At 43.6% G+C, this 23256-nt stretch overlaps 1 protein-coding gene across 1 annotated transcript in view; it reads left to right on the forward strand.

Annotated features, from left to right (window-relative positions):
• The window catches only part of LOC309551365 (epoxide hydrolase 1-like), a 43231-nt gene that overhangs the window by 10156 nt on the left and 9819 nt on the right, over nt 1–23256 (forward strand). The window contains exons 3-6 of the mRNA XM_082251932.1: nt 5769–5949; nt 7785–8012; nt 8228–8357; nt 18932–19146. Coding sequence (XP_082108058.1) covers nt 5769–5949; nt 7785–8012; nt 8228–8357; nt 18932–19146 — 754 coding nt within the window. The remainder of the gene's footprint in view (nt 1–5768; nt 5950–7784; nt 8013–8227; nt 8358–18931; nt 19147–23256) is intronic.

The following is a 23256-nucleotide window of genomic DNA, read 5'->3' on the forward strand; positions in this document are numbered from 1 at the left end:
TAACCTCTTCGAGGAGCCGGTTCGGGTCTCTTCAGCGGCAAGTGCTCTTTTACATCTCCGCCAAGCATCCCGTTCAGTGGGGACTATATGCTCTTCAGTTCCGTATCCTCTCGGCTGAGTTGAGCTGGAACAATGAGGCCCTGGTCGCTACCTTTTTGCAGGGTCACTCTGACCGAGTGAAGGACGAATTAGCAGGAAGAACCATCCCCGTCGGTCTGGACGATGTCATCTCCTTATGCAACCAGATCCATATTCATTTTCAGGAGAGGTCCATAGAAAAAAGACGCCAACACTCCCTAGGTCCTAGCCAGTCTGAGCTCCCTCACTTCGTCCCGTGGAGCATCCTCTGCCTGCTGAGGAACCCATGCAGCTGGGCTGGACCAGACTAACCCCCGAGGAAAGTGCTAGGCGCAGGACTTTGGGCTTGTGCCTCTATTGTGGAGGCAAGGGCCATTTTCATGACTCCTGCTCGCTTCGTCCGGGAAACGCCCGGGTCTAATACATTTGGAAGGTGGAGTATTGGACCCAGAAACATCACCTTCCCATCTTCTTCTTCCGGTGTCCCTTCATGTAAGCACTTCTCCCCAATCGACCCTTGCATATCTGGATTCGGGGCTGCCGGAAACTTTATGGACTGGAGAACTGCTTCTTCTATGAAGCTCACCCTTTCACCCCTTGCTACGCCGTTGGTAGTCTCGGCTATTGATGGCACTGTTCTTCCAGGGGGCCCTATTCGCTTCCAGACACTACCTATTAGGATGTCGGTAGGGATTCTCCACCAGGAGTGGATATCCTTTCTCATCCTACCCAAAGCCTCTACCCCCATTGTATTGGGCCTTCCTTGGCTACAGCTCCACTCTCCCCATGTGGACTGGGTCTCTGGGCAGATCCTGGCTTGGGGCCCCTCATGTTTCTCGTCATGTCTTTCCAAGGTGACCTCAAAGGAGAGACTTCCGGTTGCTACCACATCGGTATCTTCTGACCTTCCCGCTGCATACAGCGATTACCGAGATGTGTTCTGCAAGAAATCAGCTGAAGTGCTTCCTCCCTATAGGTCTTTTGACTGTGCCATTGACCTTGTTCCCCGACCAACTCTGCCCGGGGGTCGTACCTACCCATAGTCCATCCCTGAGACCCAGGCCATGTCTGAGTATGTCGCAGAGAATATTGAGAAAGGTTTCATCCGGAAATCCTCTTCGCCTGCAGGAGCAGGGTTCTTTTTTGTCGCCAAGAAGGATTGTACCTTGAGACCCTGCATTGATTATCGAGGTTTAAACGCTGTTACTATTAAGAACCAATACCCGTTACCCTTAATATTTGAACTATTCGATAGTTTGAAGGATGCCTCCATTTTCACCAAGTTGGATCTTAGAGGGGCGTGTGACGGTGGCGGGTATCAGACCCCTGGCCTTCTCATCCAACTCGTGACCAAAGACCAGGCAATCTCACACCCTGCCGTCACTTGCGTAACAATGCCACTCTCAGCTGCACCCGTCACACAGATTGTCCAGTTTACGGGACCACAATCTAGATGCCAGCAGGCTGAAAGCGATTGTCACTGGGCTAATTAAGCAATTAACCCTTTCTCTGCCACCACCGCTACGTTAGAATGAGCCCAGCGGACGCTCGTAATTTTTGAAATACCAATTATGACTTTAGAATCATCTGTAACATACACTGTCACCTCAGACAGGAATGTTCAGAGGGTTTATCCTATACAGTAGCGCTCTTCCAAGAGGCCGGTTTTTTGGTTAGCTTGTGTTAAGAGCTTGGAGACAAAGTTAACACTTTTCAAAATAAGTTTTAATTATAAAAAAGGTTAAAATTGGTGCAAATAAAAATATTTACAGAAAAATGGGTTACAAAGAAATAGAGACAATTTAGAAGAATAGATAAAGAATTAGAAATTGAAATACTTTCATTCAAAAGTCCTGGTATTATCTTAGTTTCAGAAGCTGAACATGTGTGATCGGTCCTCCAGCTTGAGGTTTCTGCTTTGATGGTAGAATGAGAACTGCACAAAAACATCTGCTTCTTGCCTTTTCTCTGAGACCGCAGGGGGTGTCACCAGAGATCCTTGACCAATAAACACAGTGGCCCTGGGCGGCCCTAGGCTCAGACCCTGGCAAAGAACCTCCCGCTTAGTCAGATTTAAAACAGAATTCATATCTCGAAATATGTAATGGTTACACTCTTGAAACTGATATTTTATTGTACGGCATAGAATTTCACATCCATGGACACCAAACACAGGTTATCTCGTAATAACCTCTGACCCGTAAGGCATCTGACCGCTAGCTTGTCTTCCCTAGGAGTGAACGTGATCATGTTTGATCTTAATTTGATCGGTATTTTATTTGGCATTCAAATATATACTTTTTGTTAATATGTTATGTTCCTATCTGCATTTATAAATTGGGTATAAATTGTTGCATGTAGGTGTTACATTTTAATTAACAACTGGGCTTGTGGAATTTACAACCCAGCCTGCTGAGACAAGGTTTGCTTCCTTTATGCCCCGACATCTGCCAGGGTCTGTTAAGATAAGGCTTCTTTGAAGCTTGCATACTGATTAGGATAAGGTGGGGGGCCAATTTAGCTCGAGGGAAAGAGAGGGGGAAGGAAAATCTCTGAGTACACATCTGCTGGCTACAGCTTTAAAGGAAATGATCGCCTGTGTCACTGGACAACATGGATGCCCATGATGACAACATGGTGTCCCAGCGCACGACACCATTACAGGGCGTGCAAACTCATTCGAATTCGAGAAGGTGATAAATGGAAGACTGCGTTTAACACCCGAGACGGTCACTACGAATACCTGGTCATGCCTTTTGGGCTGTGTAATGCCCCAGCTGTGTTTCAAAACTTTGTCAATGAAATCTTCAGGGACCTGCTGTACCAATTTGTTGTCATCCATCTGGATGACATTCTTATCTTTTTGGAAAATCTACATGTCCACAGAAACCATGTCCGCACTGTACTCCAGCGCCTTAGAGAGAATAATCTCTATGCCAAGCTGGAGAAATGTTCCTTTAAATGTTCTGAGGTCCTATTTCTAGGATGCTTTGTTTAGGCCTTCGTATGGATCCTGGGAAGGTCTTAGCCATTACCAACTGGCCTCTTCCTGCTAGCCTTAAGGCCACACAGCGATTTCTTGGCTTCACAAATTATTATAGACAGTTCATAAGGAATTATTCTTCCATTGCCGCGCCTAGCCTATTATCGCTTTGACCAAGAAGGGTGCTAATGCCAAAGTCTGGCCCCCCGAAGCTGTCGCTGCGTTTCACAATCTGAAACAGGCCTTTGTTTCTGAACCTCTGTTGAGGAGACCTAATCCTGGGGATGCATTCTTTATTGAAGTGGATGCTTCTTCAGTGTGGGTGGGAGCTGTTCTTCTTCAACTCTTTGAGAAGAAACGTCAACCATGTGCGTTCTTTTCCAAAAAAAATTCTCCGGCAGAGAGAAATTATGCAATCGGCGACCGGAAACTTCTCGCTATCAAATTGGCGCTAGAAGAGTGGCGTTTATCTTTTGGAGGGTTCTCCTCACCCCATAACGATCTTCACGGATCACAAGAATTTACAGTACCTACAGAATGCTAAACGTTTGAATCCCAGACAGGCCAGGTGGAGTCTCTTCTTTTCCCGTTTTTAATTTCACAATTCCGTACAAACCTTGTTCCTGCAACGGTCGGGCTGATGCACTTTCAAGGTCCTTTGACACTTTGGACAAGGAGTCCACTCCTGAACCTGAGTCGATCGTCCCAACTTCCGCTTCCCATGACCTGTTCTCCGGATATCCCAGCTTTGGCTTCAGCTCAGGAGTCCTTTAATTCTATCTGGAGTGACGTTCATGATTCCCTTCCGGGCATTTACCGCCGCAGGCGTAAACCGCCTTCTCTTCAGCCAGGGGACAAAGTTTGCCTCTCCACCAGGAACCTCAAGCTTTGAGTGCCTTCCCTGAAGTTTGCTCCAAGATTCATTGGTCCATACACTATAACTTCTAAACTGAATCCGGTTTGTTTCAAACTTCAGATCCCCAAAAGCCTCAGAATCGCTAACTCCTTCCATGTTTCCCTTCTGAAGCCTTAAGTCCTCAATAAGTTCTCTCGTCCTCTCTACCATGGCACCAGTCTCTGAGGATAATCAGGAATACAAGGTCAGTCAAGTTCTGGATTCCCGACTCTGTAGAGGCGGGAATCAGTACCTTGTTCATTGGAAAGGCTTTGGTCCTGAGGAGAGGTCTTGGGTCCCTGCATCAGAGGTCTTTGCACCTCGTCTGTTTAAAGGTTTCATCTGAAGTTTCCCTCTAAACCCGGGCCCAGGCAGGGTAGTGGGAGGCCTCGTAACGGGGGGGGTTTGGTTATGGACATACAATAGTGTCTGCAGCTTACCTCTTCCTCCTTGTCTGCATTAGAGGCCAGACTCTACTTCTGGCTGCTTTTTATCATCTCTCCTCCCTGTTTGGCTCCAAGCCAGGCCATTTCAGGAAGCCTATATTAACCAGTACAATGCAGGTCTGCTTTGCTGTTCAACAGTGTTTGTTAGTTCTGTTCCTGTCTGCCGTGTGCTTTATCTACCTTTCTGTGTACTGACTTTGGCTTGTCTCTGGCTACTCCTGTTTGCCTGATACCCTGACCTTTGGCGTGTTCCTTGGTTACCCTCGTCTGCCTGTTGTCCCGACCTCGGCATGCCCATCACTATCCATTGTACAGGAAAAGGAATTGGCAGAACTCCAGGTTGAGTCAAAATCCAGATTTATTGACTGGACATCCAAATATGACAATCGTGACAAGGTAGATGCGTTTCACACACTGACTGTGTGCTTAATCATTGATTAATGATTAAGTACACAGTCAGTGTGTGAAACGCGTCTACCTTGTCACGATTGTCCTATTTGGATGTCCAATCAATAAATCTGGATTTTGACTCAACCTGGAGTGCTGCCAATTCCTTTTCCTTTATCAAGTTTCCACAGAGGCGAGCCGGGGCATGCACTGGTGTGAGTCATCGGGCAATTGCACCACCTTGAGCAGTGAGTTCTTGTCTCTTCACTATCCATTGTACCCTGAGTGGCTGCTTCCCCTCTTTCCCTACAGAGCGTGACCCGGGGGAACCCAGGGGCCGTGACCTGGGCCCAGCTGCAGCCATGTTTATCCTCACCACTAGAGGCTCTGGTGAACACCTGCTGGGTCTTAGACTCCGCGTCCTGGGGAATCTTGGGCTCACGTTTTTGTCCATCCGCAGCAGTCAGCTACTGGGTTCACTACCTTGCAGTGCACCCCTGCCTCCAACAGGGTGCAGTCGTCACCTGGCCACAGGTGACCTGACAGTGGGTAGTGGGGTGGAACCAAGGAACGGTGCTTAAAGGTGGGTAGGAGGCAAAGACAAGAGGTGATTCGAAACGGGAGAGTTCCTGCATCTATTCTCTGTGAAAAAAAAAAAAACCTGTATATAGTTGTAAACAAAATGAACTCTTTTTCTTTCAAGTGTTCCAGTGTTTATCTTTCCAGTGTTAATCCTTTCACCCAATTTCTAAATTGCTGCATTTGTAAATGTCAAAAGCCAATCTAAAGGAATAGTAGTGGTAAAAAAAGCACTTGTGGGTTTGACTAAATATTTTTGTGTATAATTATCCTTTTAAGGGGGTGTGGCAGAGGGTGTGTCCTATGCCTACATACTTTTGTTAATAGGTGTCCCTCATTCCCATCTCAAAAAGTTGGGTGGTATGTAAATATAGATGTATTTGTTATTTTCTTATTCCAGGACTTTCATGATCGTCTGGATCGCACCCGCTACTTCTCGCCTTTGGAGGACTCCCAGTTCCATTATGGGATGAATAGCGAAACATTGAAGAAGGTGGTCTCCTACTGGAGGAATAAGTTTGATTGGGGCAAGCAGGTGGAAATTATTAACAGATACCCCCACTACACCACCAACATTGAAGGTGTGTTATTATTTTTTAATATTCGAGGACATATTCTTCTAATAATGTGAGAAAAAGAAATTAGAAATGCGGCAGAAAATATGAAGTCTTCTACCTTTTGTGAAATATAAATGGAAGAGCCATGGGCTCACTAAAAAAAGGTTAATACGTAGGAGTTAATAAAGAAGGACCTATACTGTGCTTGCCTATTCCTTTTTGCGCCTTACCCCCCACCTTTCCTGCGTTGCCCCCCTCCTGGTGGAGAGATTACTTATTCTATGGTTACGGCTCCTTGGGCTTATTCGCTCTGTAACACTTGTTGGGTGATATGTCCATTTGTAAGTAAATTGTTTGTTGTTTACCAGGCACTTGGATTTGGCACATCACAGGTCTGGTGGACAAATTATTGGGTGGGGCTGGGGAGGACCCAGCTGTCATGGTACACGTGGGTACCAATGACAAACTTAGAGCGAGATGGAGAGTCCTAAAAAACATTTTCAGGAACTTAGGAGCAAAATTAAGGAGTTGGACCTCCAAGGTATCACATCTACACAGAATGTGGAAACCTTACAAGAAGACCTGAACAAAATAATGGGGTGGGCATCGACATGGCAAATGAGGTTTAATGTTGGAAAATGTAAGGTAATGCATTTGGGTGCCAGAAATATGAACGCAATTTACTCACTAGGGGGAGAGCCTTTGGGGGAATCGAAGATGGAAAAGGACCTGGGGGTCCTAGTAGACGACAAGCTCAGCAATGGCATGCAATGTCAAGCTGCTGCAAGCAAAGCCAACAGAAAATTGGCATGTATTAAAAAGGGGATTCACTCCAGAGATAAAACTAGGATTCTCCCACTCTACAAAACTCTGGCCCAGCCACATCTTGAGTATGCTGTCTAGTTCTGTGCACCGGTCCTTGAGAGGGGATATGATATCAATGTACAAATACTGTACTGGTGACCCTAGCATAGGGAACAAACTATTCAGCAAAAGGAAAAAAAGGAATCACAGCCATTCGCTAAAATTCCGAAGAAACGCAGTTTAACCTCAAATTGTGTAAAGGGTTCTATATCGTCAGAGCGGTAAGGATGTGGAGTTCTCTTCCACAAGCAGTGGTGTCAGCGGGGATCATCAATAGTTTAAAAAACTATTAGATGGCCACCTTAATGACCACAACATACAGGGGTATACAATGTACTATTGATATAACACTTATGCACACACTCAACAGAGGTTGAACTGGATAGACTGGTGTATTTTTTTTTTTCAACCTCACTATCTATGTAACTATGGGGTTTATTTACTAAAGGCAAATCCACTGTGCACTGCAAGTGCACTTGGAAGTGCATTCGCTGTAGATCTGAGGGGAACATGCAAGGACAATAAAAAAACTGCATTTTTACTTGCGCATGTTTGGATGATGGAAATCAGCAGATCTTCCCCTCATATCAGATCTTCCCCTCATATCTACAGCGACTGCAGCAGTGCGCAGTGCGTTTGCCTTTAGTAAATCAACCCCTTTGTTAGAAACAGTGTAGAAATAGGTTTCCTCTCTGTTAAAAGAAAGCAATTGATTCTAATAATGGAAACCACCCACAATGCTCCTGCTATCCTTAGACAATGTCATCCTTGCCTTTACTGTACATCACATGATGGAGCTCAGAATTTGCAACTCATTGCAAAAATGAAGGTAAATCTTTTACTTAAATCAAAAATTTACACAGATGATAAATAATAAAGTGCACAAATAGGCTAAGTCTGCGTTTAGGGATTCCGGTGACCTCATGCTCTAGTGTTTTCAAAAATTATTTTCCCTGGTTGCACCTCTGTTTAATGCAGTTTTATGTCCCCTGCAGGACTGAACATTCATTTCATCCATGTCAAGCCTCCAAACCTCCCCGCTGGACAGAAAGCCATCCCTTTACTGATGGTTCATGGCTGGCCTGGTTCATTTTATGAATTCTATCGGATTATTCCACTTCTGACTGAGCCAGGAAAGCATGGCTTGGACCCCAGCTTCACATTTGAGGTGATCTGTCCCTCTATTCCTGGATATGGCTTTTCAGAGGCACCACATAAAAAGGGTGAGTTCCTTCTCTGGGTAAAGATGAGGTCTTTGTTATCGGGAATTTGTTATCGGGAATTGTAAATTGAGGCAATGGACTGATCCAGATATCAAATCTGTGCAGCTATCTAGAGCTTGTTGCTAAATAAAATGGTAGAGGGTGATTGGGGGTTCCGCTTACAATGTATTAGTTGCAGGAGAGCACAACTTTATATCCTAAATTTCCTTGTGCAGGTTTTAACGCCATTGGTGCGGCACGAATCTTCTACAAGCTGATGCTGAGACTGGGATTTAGTGAGTTCTATCTGCAAGGAGGAGACTGGGGAAGCCTTATCACCACCACCCTATCGCAGATGAAACCGGAGTAAGTGCACTGGTTATAGTTCAAGAACTTGTGAGATACAAAGCTCTCCTTTATCTAAGTTCTTATATAAATCTGGAGATCATATGTTCTATAGTTCTTCACCTTTAGAGCCTGGTTATATCTCAAGAACTTGTGAGCTATAAAGCTCTCCTTCATCTATGCCAGCCTTTCTCAACCTTTTAAACACAGAGAAACCCTTGAAATAACTCTGGCCTTGCTAAAAATGACTATATCTACAACTCATGATACGTTAGTGTTATATTCAGTGGGAAGAATGCTCCTTACACTTGTGGACATTGGGAAAAATAACCCCTTTACAGAAAGCTAAAAATATCAATGGTGTCAGTGGGAACTTATCTGAAAGGCAGAAATTGCTCAATGCTCAAGGAACCCCTAGCAATCTCTGTAGGAACCCTAGGGTACCATGGAACCCTGGTTGAGAAATCCTGATCTAGGTTCCTATATAAATCTGGAGATCATACGTATGCTATGTAGTTCTTCATAATCATCAGAGCTTAGTTACAGTTTTAGAGCTTGTGGGATATAAAGTTCTTCTTTACATGGACTCTTATATAAATCAGGAGATCATTTGTTCTACGGTATAGTTCTTCATCATCAGAGCCAAGATTATTATTATACAGGATTTATATAGCGCCAACAGTTTGCGCAGCGCTTTACAATGTGAGGTAAGACAATACGGTTACAATACAGTTCAAAACAGGAGGAACTAGAGGGCCCTGCTCATTAGAGCTTACAATCTAGAAGGGAGGGTAAGTGAAACAAAAGGCAATAACCGTGGGGGATGGGTTGATGGATAAAATGGAGGTACATTTGTTAGGTGTGGGTAGGATAGGCTTCTCTGAAAAGGAGGGTTTCAGAGATTGCCTAAAAGCTAATAGAGTAGGAGATAATCGGACAGATAAGGGTAAGGAGTTCCATAGGATTGGAGAGGCTCTGGTAAAGTCCTGGAGGTGAGCATGGGAGGAGGTGACGAGGGAGCTAGAGAGCAGGAGGTTTTGAGAGGAACGAAGAGAGAAATTAGGTTGGTATTTTGAGACGAGGCTGGTGATGTAGCTGGGGGCTAAGCTGTGGATGGCTTTGTAAGATGTTGTTAGTATTTTGAATTTAATTAGTTGGGTGAGTGGAAGCCAGTGGAGGGCTTGACAGAGAGGAGCAGCGGACACTGAGCGATTGGTAAGGTGGATGAGTCTGGCAGCAGCATTCATAAAACTTGTGAGATATAAAGCTTTCCTTCATTTAGATTCTTTTATAATCCTGGAGATCATATGTTCTTTAGTTCTTCATCAACAGTGTCTGGTTATATATCTGGAACTTGTGAGATATAAAGCTCTTCATATACGTTCCAGTAAAAATCTGGAGATTACATGTTTTATAGTTCATCATCCTCAGTGATTGCTTATAGTTCTAGGACTTGTTATATAAAGTTCTCTTCATCTGTGTTCTTATAAAAAGCTGAAGATTATATGGTCTTTAGTTCATCACCATCATCATCAGAGTCTTTTTTTAGAACTTGTGAAATATAAAGCTATCCTTCATCTAGATTCTTAAAGTAGAACTATAGGTAAAACTTTTTTTTTTTTTCATTTTGGATAGAGCAAGGGAGGGTTATAACCTATGTCACATTTTTTATTTTCATAATTTGTGTCCCATTGGGAGATTTCCCTTAATTTGCTGTCCCATAGCCAAACAGGAAGCGAGAGGAAATCCCTGCAAATTAACCACTTCCCCGACCACCCGCCGCCTTTTTACTGCAACAGGGTGGCTCTCCTGCGCGAACCGACGTAGACCTACATCAGGCGCGCGCTGCCGGCGGTGTGCTCCCGCCCCCACCCGTGATAGTTCCCCGCTGAGAGAGAAGAACGGTCAGCTGTTGTAAACACAGCTGACCGTCCTTCTCCCTGGAATGATCAGAGCCCCTGTGATCCTTCTATATAGGATCACAGGTCTCTATGATCATTTCACAAACCACGCCCCCCCCCCACAGTTAGAATCACTCCCCTAGGCTCACATTTAACTCCTTGATCACCCACAATGTTAACCCCTTCCCTGCCAGTGTCATTATTACAGTAACAATGCATATTTTTAGCACTGATTACTGTAGTAATGTCACTGGTCACCCCCAAAAGTGTCAAAAAAGTCAGTTAGGGGTCCGATCTGTCCGCCGCAAAAATTGCAGATTGCCACCATTACTAGTAAAAAAAAAAATAAAAAAATGCCATAAATCTTTCCCATAGTTAGTAGACACGATACCTTTTGGTGCAAACCAATCAAAATACGCTTATTGTAAATTGTTTTTACCAAAAATATGTAGAAAACAAATTGGCCTAAAATGTTAAAAAATTTTGATTTTTTTTTTTTTTTTTTTTTTGAGAATGTTATATAGCAGAATGTGAAAAATTTTATATATTTGTTTTCAGAATTGTCGCTCTTTTTTTGTTTATAGCGCAAAAAATAAAAATCGCACAGGTGATCAAATACCACCAAAAGAAAGCTCATCAAAGGACATCAATTTTATTTGGGTGCAGTGTCGCACAACCGCACAATTATCCGTTAAAGTAACGCAGTGCCGAATCGCAAAATATAAGCATAATAAATAAAATAAAAAGCATGCATATTCATAACCCAGCTTCACTGTAGCTCATCATACTAATGCCAAAGGTAGCAGTGCCACCTACAAAAGGGAGAAAGCACAGCTAAACGAGGCTTAGGAGAAAACACTACAAATCAGCCAGGCTAGTTATCACTTAGCACAGCTAAACTTAGTTTAAGACAAGGGTGCTACCAGGGCCGATCCTGGGTGGGTGCCGCGAGCTGAGGTAGGGGGGGATGCAGAAGCCAGTAGCATACCAACTGGGGGCGGTTCACCCCAGGTGCAACACATTGGGGGGGGGGGGCGGCCGACGTCGCCTACTGCGACAGCTTTGAATCGGGTTGCCGGGCGCCCGCAGACAGTCACACAAAGTTCTGCCTTCTGGATCGGCTCCTTTGATAGACCGCACACTGGTCCAATGCTGGGATGTGTGACGTCTATCATAAAAGCTGATCCAGGAGGCGGGACTTTGTGTGATTGCGAGTGCAAGGAACAACGGGCGATTTAAATCAAATCTGTCACAGCGGGCGATTCACGCTCTGTGTAATCTAGCTTGCTCTCCTCTTCCTTTCCTCTCTCTGATCCCCTGCACTTGTCAGGCTGCACTAATAGGCAGTGGGGTTGCTGCATTTATGGGCACTGGTCAGGCTGTGCTGATGGGCACCAGTGAGGCTGCATTTATGGACATTGATGGGAACTAGTGAGGCTGCATTTATGGGAACTAGTAAGGCTGCATTGATGGGCACTGGTGAGGCTGCTTTGATGGGAACTAGTAAGGCTGCATTGATGGGCACTGGTAAGGCTGTGCTGATGGGCATTGATTGGCACTGGTGAGGCTGCATTGATGGGCACTAGTGAGGCTGCATTTATGGGCACTGATGAGGCTGTGCTAATGGATACCGGTGAGGCTGTGCTGTGGGGCACTGGTGAGGCTGCACTGATGACTGATGGGCACTGGTGAGACTGCGCTGATGGGCACTGGGGAGGCTGCATTGATGGGCAATGGTGAGGCTGTGCTAATGGATACTGGTGAGGTTGTGCTGTGGGGCACTGGTGAGGCTGTGCTGATGGGCACTGGTGAGGCTGTGCTGTGGGGCACTGGTGAGGCTGCACTGATGACTGATGGGCACTGGTGAGACTGCTCTGATGGGCACTGGGGAGGCTGCATTGATGGGCACTGGTGAGGCTGTGCTAATGGATACTGGTGAGGCTGTGCTGATGGGCACTGGTGAGGCTGTGCTGATGGGCACTGGTGAGGCTGCGCTGATGGGCACTGGGGAGGCTGCATTGATGGGCACTGGTGAGGCTGTGCTAATGGATACTGGTGAGGCTGTGCTGATGGGCACTGGTGAGGCTGCATTGATGGGCACTGGGAAGGCTGCAGTCGTTGCCATAGAAACATTTGTAAAGCAGAGTTAGTAAGATGACCATGCCCATGTGGGGACGACAGACCCTAGGATTGGCCCTGGGTGCTACATATAGCGTCCAGTGCAAAATTTTATTATGGTGTACCCTGACCACCCCCCCCCCCCCACATTCTTTCATGTTACAGGAGTGAAAAGTTATTGAAGCTTCAAATGTGCCTTGTTGTAAGACAAGAGTAATGTTACTCGAGTGAGATCAATGCTGCACGTGTCATGCCACTAATCTAAAGTAATCTTAGCAGATTTAGAGAGGAAATCTTTGACCCGAGTGACAAACGCAACCAACAAGCCTTTTCATGATAGCAACAGATTGCTGTGTACCAAGTAAAGGTATAGGTGGTTATGATAAAAGGCGGGTGTTTGCAATGGACATGATTTATTGTGACACACCTTCACATCTCCCAACATCAGTGTACTTTGCAGCTCTCTGCATTTGGTCACATGACATTTTCTTGTCATAAAGGAAGATGGTGCTGGAAGGATTCCTTCTGGCAGATGCTGTAATTGCAGGTCTGGTAAGAAGCAGGTAATTGCATTGTAGAAAATGCCCAGCATATGTTAACCACTTGCCGACCGCCGCTCGACTATATACGGCGGCGGTCAGCCCCTCCCAGGCAAAGTGACGTACTGGTACGTCACTAGCCTGGGAGCGAATAGGGGGCGAGCGCGTGCCGCCGGAGGCGCGCTCCCACCCCCGCTCATACCAGAGGAAGCCGGCGTGTGTGACCGGCGGACCCGATGTCTGCCGGTCACTCGCGATCGTCGGGCAGAGAGGGAGAAAGGCAGGCGGCTAATGTAAACAAAGCCGCCTGTCACTCTCCCCTGTGTAAAAACACAGATCACTCCTGCTATGTAGGACCGTTGATCTGTGCTATTACACCACTAGCCACATCCAATGACAGTTAGAAACACACCCCTAGGGACACACTTAACCCCTCCCTCTCCAATAAAGTTAACCCCTTCGCTCCCAGTGTCATTTTTACAGTAACAGTGCATATATATAGCACTGATTACTGTAGTAATGTCACTGGTACCCCCAAAAGTGTCAAAAATGTAGGTCAAGGGTCTGATCTGTCCGCCGCAATGTCGCAAAAATTGCAGATCGCCGCCATTACGCGTTAAAAAAAAAAAAACAACAAAAATGACAAAAATCTTTCCCGTAGTTAGTAAACGCAATAACTTTTGCGCAAACCAATCAAAATACGCTTATTGTGATTTTTTTTTTTTTACCAAACATAGGTAGCAGAAAACAAATTGGCCAAAAATTAAAAAAAAAATTTTTGGGATTTTTACATTTTTTTGGGGGGGGAATTTCATAAAAAAAAAAAAATTTGAAAAATATTGTTATTTTTGCTAAATTGTCGCTCTTTTTTTGTTTATATCGCATGATCAAAAAATCGCACAGGTGATCAAATACCACCAAAAGAAAGCTCTGTTTGTGGGGAAAAAAGGACGTCAAATTCGTTTAGGTACAGCATCGCACGACCACGCAATTGTCCGTTAAAATCATGCAGTGCCGAATAGCAAAATACCCCCTGGTCAGGAAGGGGGTAAAATCTTCCGGGGCTTAAGTGGTTAATAATGTCTGAATAATGAAGTATCCAGCTCAATATATCTCATCAGTACTGGCCCAGGGAGCAAATACCCCCCAGGCCCAGCCCTCGTCTGTCTACATTGATGTCTGGCCATTTCTCCTTCCCCCTGCAGCCTTCTGGGACACACACAGGTCCCAGAAGACTGCAGGACCAATTGGAAAGTGCAGCGCGACTCGCGCATGTGCAGTTGGAAACTGGCTGTGAAGCCAGAAGGCTTCACTTCCAGTTTTCCTTATCTAAGATTCCCGGTGCCTGCAACTGAAGAATCGGCTCGGGGTGCCGACATTGCTGGATCCTTAATCAGGTAAGTGCCCTTATATTAAAAATGAGCAGCTACAGTATTTGTAGCTGCTGACTTTTAAATATAATTGGGGAGACTGGGACTCCTCTTTAAGCCTTATGAGAATATCAGATGATCGTTCGTTATGTTTTGCATGCTAGTCTTATATCAAATATAAAGAGGTTTCTACAGTTCCAAAAATTCCTGTACAACAGAATACAACTTCGGAAGCGATGTATTGTATTGTATTGTAATGTATTCTTTCGTTCCTAAGCATGCACAGTCTTGATCACTCTTTTTTTTTTTTTTTTTTTGGATGAATACTATACGAAAATTTTGTACTTGTCCCTGTGACGGAACCGCCCCACACTGTGCTTGAGTGCTTCCATCAGTACACCGCTTCCTACAGTCATAAACATAGATATTAGATATTATAGCCGCATATTGCAACCAAGAACTAGGCATAACGTGTTTTAGCTGAAAATCTGGAACTGTCTATTGAACAAACTCACACAGAATATATACCCCACCAGGTCAGGTGCCTGATTACATTATCGTATGCAGATGAAATTGTATACAGAAATATAATTAACATATCTAAGGAACAACCAACACAAACACTATAATACTTTCCCACTAGCAACTAATAGCTGACAGTGATTTAATTAACTTGAGCTAATTATTATACAGGATTTATATAGCGCCAACAGTTTGCGCAGTGCTTTACAATGTAGGGAAGACAATACAGTTACAATACATTTCAATACAGGAGGAATTGGAGGGCCCTGCTCGTTAGAGCTTACAATCTAGAAGGGAGGGTCGAATGAAACAAAAGGCAATAACTGTGGGGGATGGGCTGATGGAGAAAATGGAAGTATATTTGTTAGGTGTGCGTAGAATAAGCTTCTCTGAAGAGAAGGGTTTTCAGGGATCATCTAAAAGCTAATAGAGTAGGAGATAATCGGTCAGATTGGGGTAAGGAGTTCCATAGGAATGGAGAGGCTCTGGAAAAGTCCTGGAGGCGAGCATGGGAGGAGGTGACATGGGAGCTAGAGAGCAGGAGGTTTTGAGAGGAACGAAAAGAGTGATTAATTAACTAGTCCCCTGGACACTGGAGGTCTCATTCCGGCATCGCGCTCATAAAGTACAATATACAATATTACAAGTGTAAACACATCCCTTAGCAGACAACAGGTGAGTTAATTGGCACAATTAACAATGTGTGGAAGACAGGTGGTTGGCCTGATAATGTTAGCATCTGTTATGAGTCTGGCTGTGTGGAGCAGTCCCTATTGGTAATGGGCAGCTAGGCCCTAACAGGGACCCCAGGCCTAGAGTCCCAAAGTCTGTGTGTCTTGGGGAGACATGGAGTTGAATCCATAGTAACATTACTCCAAGGGTCCCCCCAGAATACACCTCGCAAAGAGCAGTGTTCCTTTAAAAGCCAGGGCCTATAGCCAGTAGGCAAGAGGCTAGCCTGCAGTCCCCTCCAAAAGCCTCTGTCCCGGGTGAGTCTTTTACAGTCCCTTCCGATAATTTAGCATGAACTATCGTGATCGGCTCTTAAAAGCTGTGTACAAAAGATTGGATTATTAAACGATCATTCCGAAAGCATTATTTTTTGTCCGATTTTATGATCGTGTGTAAGAGGTATTAGTGATGGGAAGCCATGTAAACAGAGTGATGGCTTATCCCTAGAGCGAGAAAACATTACCAGAGTCGGTGTCTATATTCTACTAAAACCACAGATGCCATCTCAACAAATTGGTACAATGGTATAGAGACACAAGAACTGGAGAGGCCAAAAAGAGGGTTGCCTATCTATTTTCCCATTCCCTTTTAGATTCAGCAAAAGCATTTACAACCCCCATGGATGTTGTTCAGTAGATAGTGAAAAAAATATTTCCCCAACATCTGATTTAAGCAGAGTAAAATTTGATGTGTAGGACACTGCTGGATCCTGGTTCACATTAAAGCCATTTCACTTCAGTCATTGTTTTCATTTTTCAATCTATTAAATCTCTAATAAAAATTTAAATCTAAAACTTTTTTTTCTGCTAGTACATACCTTATACAGCCCACTTCCTCCTCCTTGTCTGGTAATTAGCCTAGGCTAATGACATCATGCACAGCTCTCTTTCTCACTCACGTGAGAGTTTGCCAGCAAGGGAGGAGGGGTGAGTCATAGGAGAGCCAAGGAGAGCTGCAGAGCTGGATGAGGGCAGAGATAACCAAAGACTTCAGAGATCCATGAGTCAAGAGAGAACTGTGCAGGCAAGCAGTGGTGGGAGTGTGTCTGTCTGTATATACAGTACAGTGGGGAAAATCATTTTTTTGATCCCCCTGCAAAATGTTTTCCCACTTACAAAGAAAAAAAGGGTCTATCGTTTTTATCATAGGTATATTTGAAATGATAGAGATGGAATATCAACCAAAAATCCAGAAAAAAACACATGATCCAAATGGTATAAATTGAGGTGCAGTTCAGTGAGTAAAATAAGCATTTGATCCCCAAGCAAAACATGACGTAATACTTGGTGGAGAAACCCTTGTTGGCAAGCACAGAGGTAAGACAATTGTTGTAGCTGGTTACCAGGTTTGATAAAGGAAAAGGAATTGGCAGCACTCCAGGTTGAGTCAAAATCCAGATTTATTGACTGGACATCCAAATATGACAATCGTGACAAGGTAGACGCGTTTCACACACTGTGTGCTTAATCACAGTAATGATTAAGCACACAGTCAGTGTGTGAAACGCGTCTACCTTGTCCCGATTGTCATATTTGGATGTCCAGTCAATAAATCTGGATTTTGACTCAACCTGGAGTGCTGCCAATTCCTTTTCCTTTATCAAGTTTCCACGGAGGCGAGCCGGGGCATGCACCAGTGTGAGTCATCAGGCAATTACACCACCTTGAGCAGTGAGTTCTTGTCTCTTCAATTGGTTACCAGGTTTATTCACATCTCAGGAGGGATTTTGGTCCACTTTTCTTTACAGATCTTCTCTAAATGATGTACATGTACAGTCATTCAAAAAAAAAATCTAAACTATTCAGAGAAGGATTGGGAGAAAGTGCTGTGGTCAGATGAGACCAAAATTGAGCTCTTTGGCATTAACTCGACTTGCCGTGTTTGGAGGAAGAAAAATGCTGACTATGATCCTAGGAACACGATTCCGCCAGTCAAGCACAGAGGTGGAAACCTGATGCTTTGGGGTTGTTTCTCTGCTAAAGGTACAGGACGACTTTGCCGCATTGAGGGGCCAATGGACGGGGCCATGTATTATAAAATCTTGGATAAGAACCTTCTTCCCACAACACTGAAGATGGGTCGTGGATGGGTCTTCCAGCATGACAATGACCCAAAAACTACCACCAAGGCAACAAAGGAGTGTCTCAAAAAGAAGCACATTAAAGTCATGGAGTGGCCTAGCCAGTCTCCAGACCTTAAACTTATAGAAAATTTATGGAGGGAGCTGAAACTTTGAGTTGCCAAGAGACAGCCAAGACACTTTAGGGAATTTGAGAAGATCTGTAAAGAGTGGACCAAAATCCCTCCTGAGATGTGTGCAAACCTGGTCACCAACTACAAGAAACGTCTTACTTCTGTGCTTGCCAACAAGCGTTTCTCCACCAACTACGAAGTCATGTTTTGCTTGGGGATCAAATACTTATTTTACTCACTGAACTGCAACTCAATTTATAACATTTGTATCATGTGTTTTTTCTAAGTTTTTGGTTGATATTCTGTCTCTATCATTTAAAATACACCTATGATAAAAATGATAGATCCTTCATTTCTTTGTAAGTGGGCAAACTTACAAAATCTGCGGGGGATAAATTATTTTCCCCACCATATGTGTATGCGTGTGTGTGTGTGTGTGTGTCTGTGTAAATCCAGGAAGTGAACAGGCAGCAGCTTCAGCTGCCCACAGTTAAAATGGCTGCAGCCAGACTTAGTGGAGGGAGATTTCTGCAGCATATTTGGCAAATACAGAATCACAGTATAAATAAAATATTATGCAAAAGTGGTTGGAGGGAAGCTTCAGAATGGCAAATATGTTTTTATTACAAATTATATGAGCAGACTGCATTTCCTCTTTAAAGCAGAAATCCACCCACATTTCCATCCTCTTCGTAGCAGTAAGTTAAAACATAATTTGCCATTTTGTTTTTTTTTTAATGTTGATTTACCTTGTTTACAATTGTTTTTTCCTCCTCTGTACCTTGCCGTGGCGAGGTACGTCATTTCTGCATCTGGATCGGCCCCTCCTCCACATCCCCTCCCCCCCCCCCCCCTCCATGCTGCCTTCTGGTACCTGTGTGTCCCAGGAGACGATGGGGCCATTAAGAAAGCACAGCACGAGTAGGAAACTGGCTGTGAAGCCTGAAGGCTTCACTGCCGGTTCCCCTTAGTTGCAATGGCGGTGCCTGCACCCGAGCTGATGGAATCGGCTTCAGGGGGCCAACATTGTGGGCTCCCTGGACATGTAAGTGTCCTTATATTATAAGTCACCAGCTACATTCTTTGTAGCTGCTGAGTCCTGACTTTAATTCTTTAATTCTGGAACTCCGCTTTAACTTCCTGTGTCATCAGGTTATCTTCAGCGAACTTGGAGTGTGATAGAGTAAGGACTGTTTGAAGCATTCCTCTTTTTCTTCCAGGTCAGTCAAAGGACTCCATCTGAATATGCTGTTGATCAATAAAGGTGGGTTAGGAATGATCATTTCGCTGCTTCTCGGGCACTACCTTCCATGGTTAGTAGGCATGACGAGAGAAGATGTCAAGCGCGTCTACCCGTACTTTGAGAAGAATGTTTACTCCATGCTAAGGGAGTCGGGATACCTCCACATTCAGGCAACCAAACCTGATACCGTAGGTAAAGAGCTTTCTATTATTACATATAAGTCTACATTAAAAAAGTGAGGAATACCCAATGTGTGCCATGTACAGGCCGATCACCACCTCGAAACTGCAGGTGTAGAGTGATTTGCCCAATATCAGCAGGACAGCTGCAATTTATACCCGACTTAGCTGTTTGTTTAGACAGCAGCTCTTTCTATAGCAGCCTTCAGGTTTCTTTAGGTGTCCCTTTGGGTTTCTTCAGGAATGCCTAAAAATTGGCTAAAAAAATTGTATACAAGCCTAGGGGGGAATCATGCCTGCCTTTTAGTTACACAAAGCCATGGGTTTTCATTGTGTACCATTACAACATTCTGGCCTCTGATGTCTTAAAGTGGATCTTCACTGCATCTGAGCACCACAAAGCAAAAACACTGTTTAATTCCTAAAGCGGCTCTTCAGTCATTTTCAGAGTTGTATAAAGTACTCAAAACCCATACTTGAGTAAAAGTACAAGTGCTCGATCAAAAAGTGACTTGAGTAGAAGTGGAAGTGCTCGATCAAAAAGTGACTTGAGTAGAAGTACTAAAGTATTCAACATTTTTTGTACTTAAGTATTGCAAGTAGTTTTTTTTAAATTTTGCTACTCAAGTACTGAAAGTAAAAGTACCAGTACTGTGTTATGTAGTTATTAAAGAAAGAAGTCAAAAGTTTGAACATCATATTGTTTTTTATTATTTCAAGTGCAGCTTTTATTTATACATACAGTAGCATTTATTTTCGTATGCGCTGATAATACACATGTTTTGAGCTTCATGAAACCTGCCATCTACTGTTCTGGCAGTGGTAATTTTTATAATAGTAACGAGTAACTATGCAGCACAAAAAAAAAATATCGGAGTAGAAGTATTGAAATCATTGAAAAAATGTAGTGAAGTAGAAGTAGGAGAAAAAAATTCTACTCTAGGAAAGTACAGATACCGCCTTTCGGTACTTAAGTACAGTAGTGAAGTAGTTCTACTTAGTTACTATACATCTCTGGTCATTTTTTCATCTTTCCATCTATTAAATTCTCTGCCTTTGTTGTTTTAACTTTGGATAGTAAAACATTTTTTTTTTCTGTCAGTAAATATCTTATACACCCCTCACATTTTTTGGAAATATTTTATTATATCTACACTGAAGAAATGACACTTTGCTACAATGTAAAGTAGTGAGTGTACAGCTTGTATAACAGTGTAAATTTGCTGTCCCCTCAAAATAACTCAACACACAGCCATTAATGTCTAAACCACTGGCAACAAAAGTGAGTACACCCCTAAGTGACAATGTCCAAATTGGGCCCAAAGTGCAATATTATGTGTGGCCACAATTATTTTCCAGCACTGCCTTAACCCTCTTGGGCATGGAGTTCACCAGAGCTTCACAGGTTGCCACTGGAGTCCTCTTCCACTCCTCCATGATGACATCACAGAGCTGGTGGATGTTAGAGACCTTGCGCTCCTCCACCTTCTATTTGAGGATGCCCCACAGATGCTCAATAGGGTTTAGGTCTGGAGACATGCTTGGCCAGTCCATCACCATTTACCCTCAGCTTCTTTACCAAGGCAGTGGTCGTCTTGGAGGTGTTTGGGGTCGTTATCATGTTGGAATACTGCCCTGTGGCCCAGTCTCTGAAGGGAGGGGATCATGCTCTGCTTCAGTATGTCACAGTACATGTTGGCATTCATGGTTCCCTCAATGAACTGTAGCTTCCCAGTGCCTAGAGGACTTATGCAACCCCAGACCATGACACTCCCACCACCATGCTTGACTGTAGGCAAGACACACTTGTCTTTGTACTCCTCACCTGGTTGCCGCCACACACGCTTGACACCATCTGAACCAAATAAGTTTATCTTGGTCTCATCAGACCACAGGACATGGTTCCAGTAATGTCCTTAGTCTGTTTGTCTTCAGCAAACTGTTTGCGGGCTTTCTTGTGCATCATCTTTAGAAGAGGCTTCCTTCTGGGACGATAGCCTAGGCCATCTTTATGTAGAGCAACAATTCTTTTTTTAGATCCTCAGAGAGTTCTTTGCCATGAGGTGCCATGTTGAACTTCCAGTGACCAGTAAGAGAGAGTGAGAGTGATGACACCAAATCAACCCTGAGACCTTGTAACACTAACGAGTCACATGACACTGGGGAGGGAAAATGGCTAATTGAGCCCAATTTGGACATTTTCACTTAAAAAAAAAAAAGAGAACCATGGCATGCATAGGATGCTGATCAATATGTAATACAGAGACCTAGAGTACCAGATGATAGAGAGTCCCTGTACCCCGCGTGACATTTTACATGGTATATACTGCTAATCTTTAAGAAAAAACAAAGAAAACCTGACGAATGAAAGGAGCCAAAAAGAGGAGAAAGGGAAATAAAAAAGGTGGGGGGGGGGGGAATGATTGGTTTAGTTTTTTTTTTTTTTTTTTACATTTTAGAATAGGGTGCCTCGAGATTGTGCATCATTTTAAAGGGTGCCTTGAAAGAAAAAAAGTTGAGAAACACTGTGATTTCCATGACCCCACCCACTTACCTGTAAGCTAAAACTGAGCACTTTTTTTGGTTTTGTGCTGGAAGTGAAGACATGGAAATGCCATTTGTTACTATATGACAATTTTTTATATCGCAGTACTTTAGAGGTGGGATTATTAGTTCCTTTTGTACCATTGCACCACACACTCAATGGTTATACTGTTTCCAATGTGCTGTTTTCATACCTTTTTCCCATGTAGGGGTTGGTTTACTAAAACTGGAGAGTGTAAAATCTGGTACAGCTCTGCATGGAAACCAATTGGCTTCCAATGAAAATGGAAAAACACATTAGAAAGTGAGAGGGCTGCACAAATAAAAAAATATAAAATAGGTACATTTATGGTTGCATTATTATTACAAATAGTTGGTATCCCCAATTGGTAATGAAAATGCAACCATAAATGTACCGGTTTTATTTTTTTTATTTCTGTCTTGCTGTCACATTGAATGGTACCAAAATTGACCCAGAACTCATACTTTTAACTTTTTGTGTAACAATTCTTAATGAATTGCCGAATAATATCAACTTTTTTACAAAAAATTGTTCTCACAGTATTTTGCTGCTAAAAAAGCCATGGGGGAACTATTACCATTAGCTTCCTTTTTTTTTTTTTTTTTTATGGCAGAGCTTAATTTAAAAAGCTGAAGTTAGAAGCTGATTGGCTACCATGCATAGTTACACCAGATTTTGCAGTTTTAATAAATCAACCCCATGTTGTCTTAAAAATACCTAAAGTATAACAGCAAACTCCACCCTAACAAAAGAACACTGGGAAATTCCCATGCCATTTGCTCTACAATAGCTTGTCTAGCAGCCCTCCAAAGGGCCAAGGGGCCACAAGCATCCATCAACCTAGTTACCTTTTGACTTTATTGCAATTCAAATTGAAAAAATTAAGTCAAATGCGAAGTCTGGAAACTCAGGTTGAATTAGAATTTTACCCAAATTCAAATCTCAGTACTACTTATCACTTGGCTGTTAACACATACATTGCCTTATCCTCAAAATGGTGCCTATAAACAGTAAGCTTGGTGTGCTCATTGTTGTGTGCTTCATGTACAAATTTTTGCCTGGTTCACATGAGGGGTCATAGAGGTCTTCACACTACATCTGGTTTGCATGATGGATCATACAGATCTTCACCATACTGTTATAATGGATCATACAAGTCCTCACACTACTCCTGGTTGGCATGAAGGGTTATACAGGCCCTCACACTATTCCTATTCGACATAATGGGTCATACAGGTCCCCACACTAGTCCTGGTTGGCATGATGGGCTCATAAGCATCTCGCACTACTCCTGGTTGACATGATAGGCTCATACAGGTCCTCGGACTATTTCTGTATGACATGATGGGTCACGTAGGTCCTCACTAGTCCTGGTTGATGTGATGGGTCATAAAGGTCCTCATACTATTTCTGGTTGACATGATGGGCTCATAAGGTTCTCGCACTACTCTTGGTTGACATAATGGATTATAAAGGTCTTCACACTATTTCTGTTTGACGTGATGGGTAATTAAAGGTCCTCACTCTAGTTCTTGTTGATGTGATGGGTCATAGATG

Source organism: Pelophylax lessonae, assembly GCF_965119305.1.
Source record: "Pelophylax lessonae genome assembly, chromosome: 3".
Classification (NCBI taxonomy): Eukaryota; Metazoa; Chordata; class Amphibia; order Anura; family Ranidae; genus Pelophylax; species Pelophylax lessonae.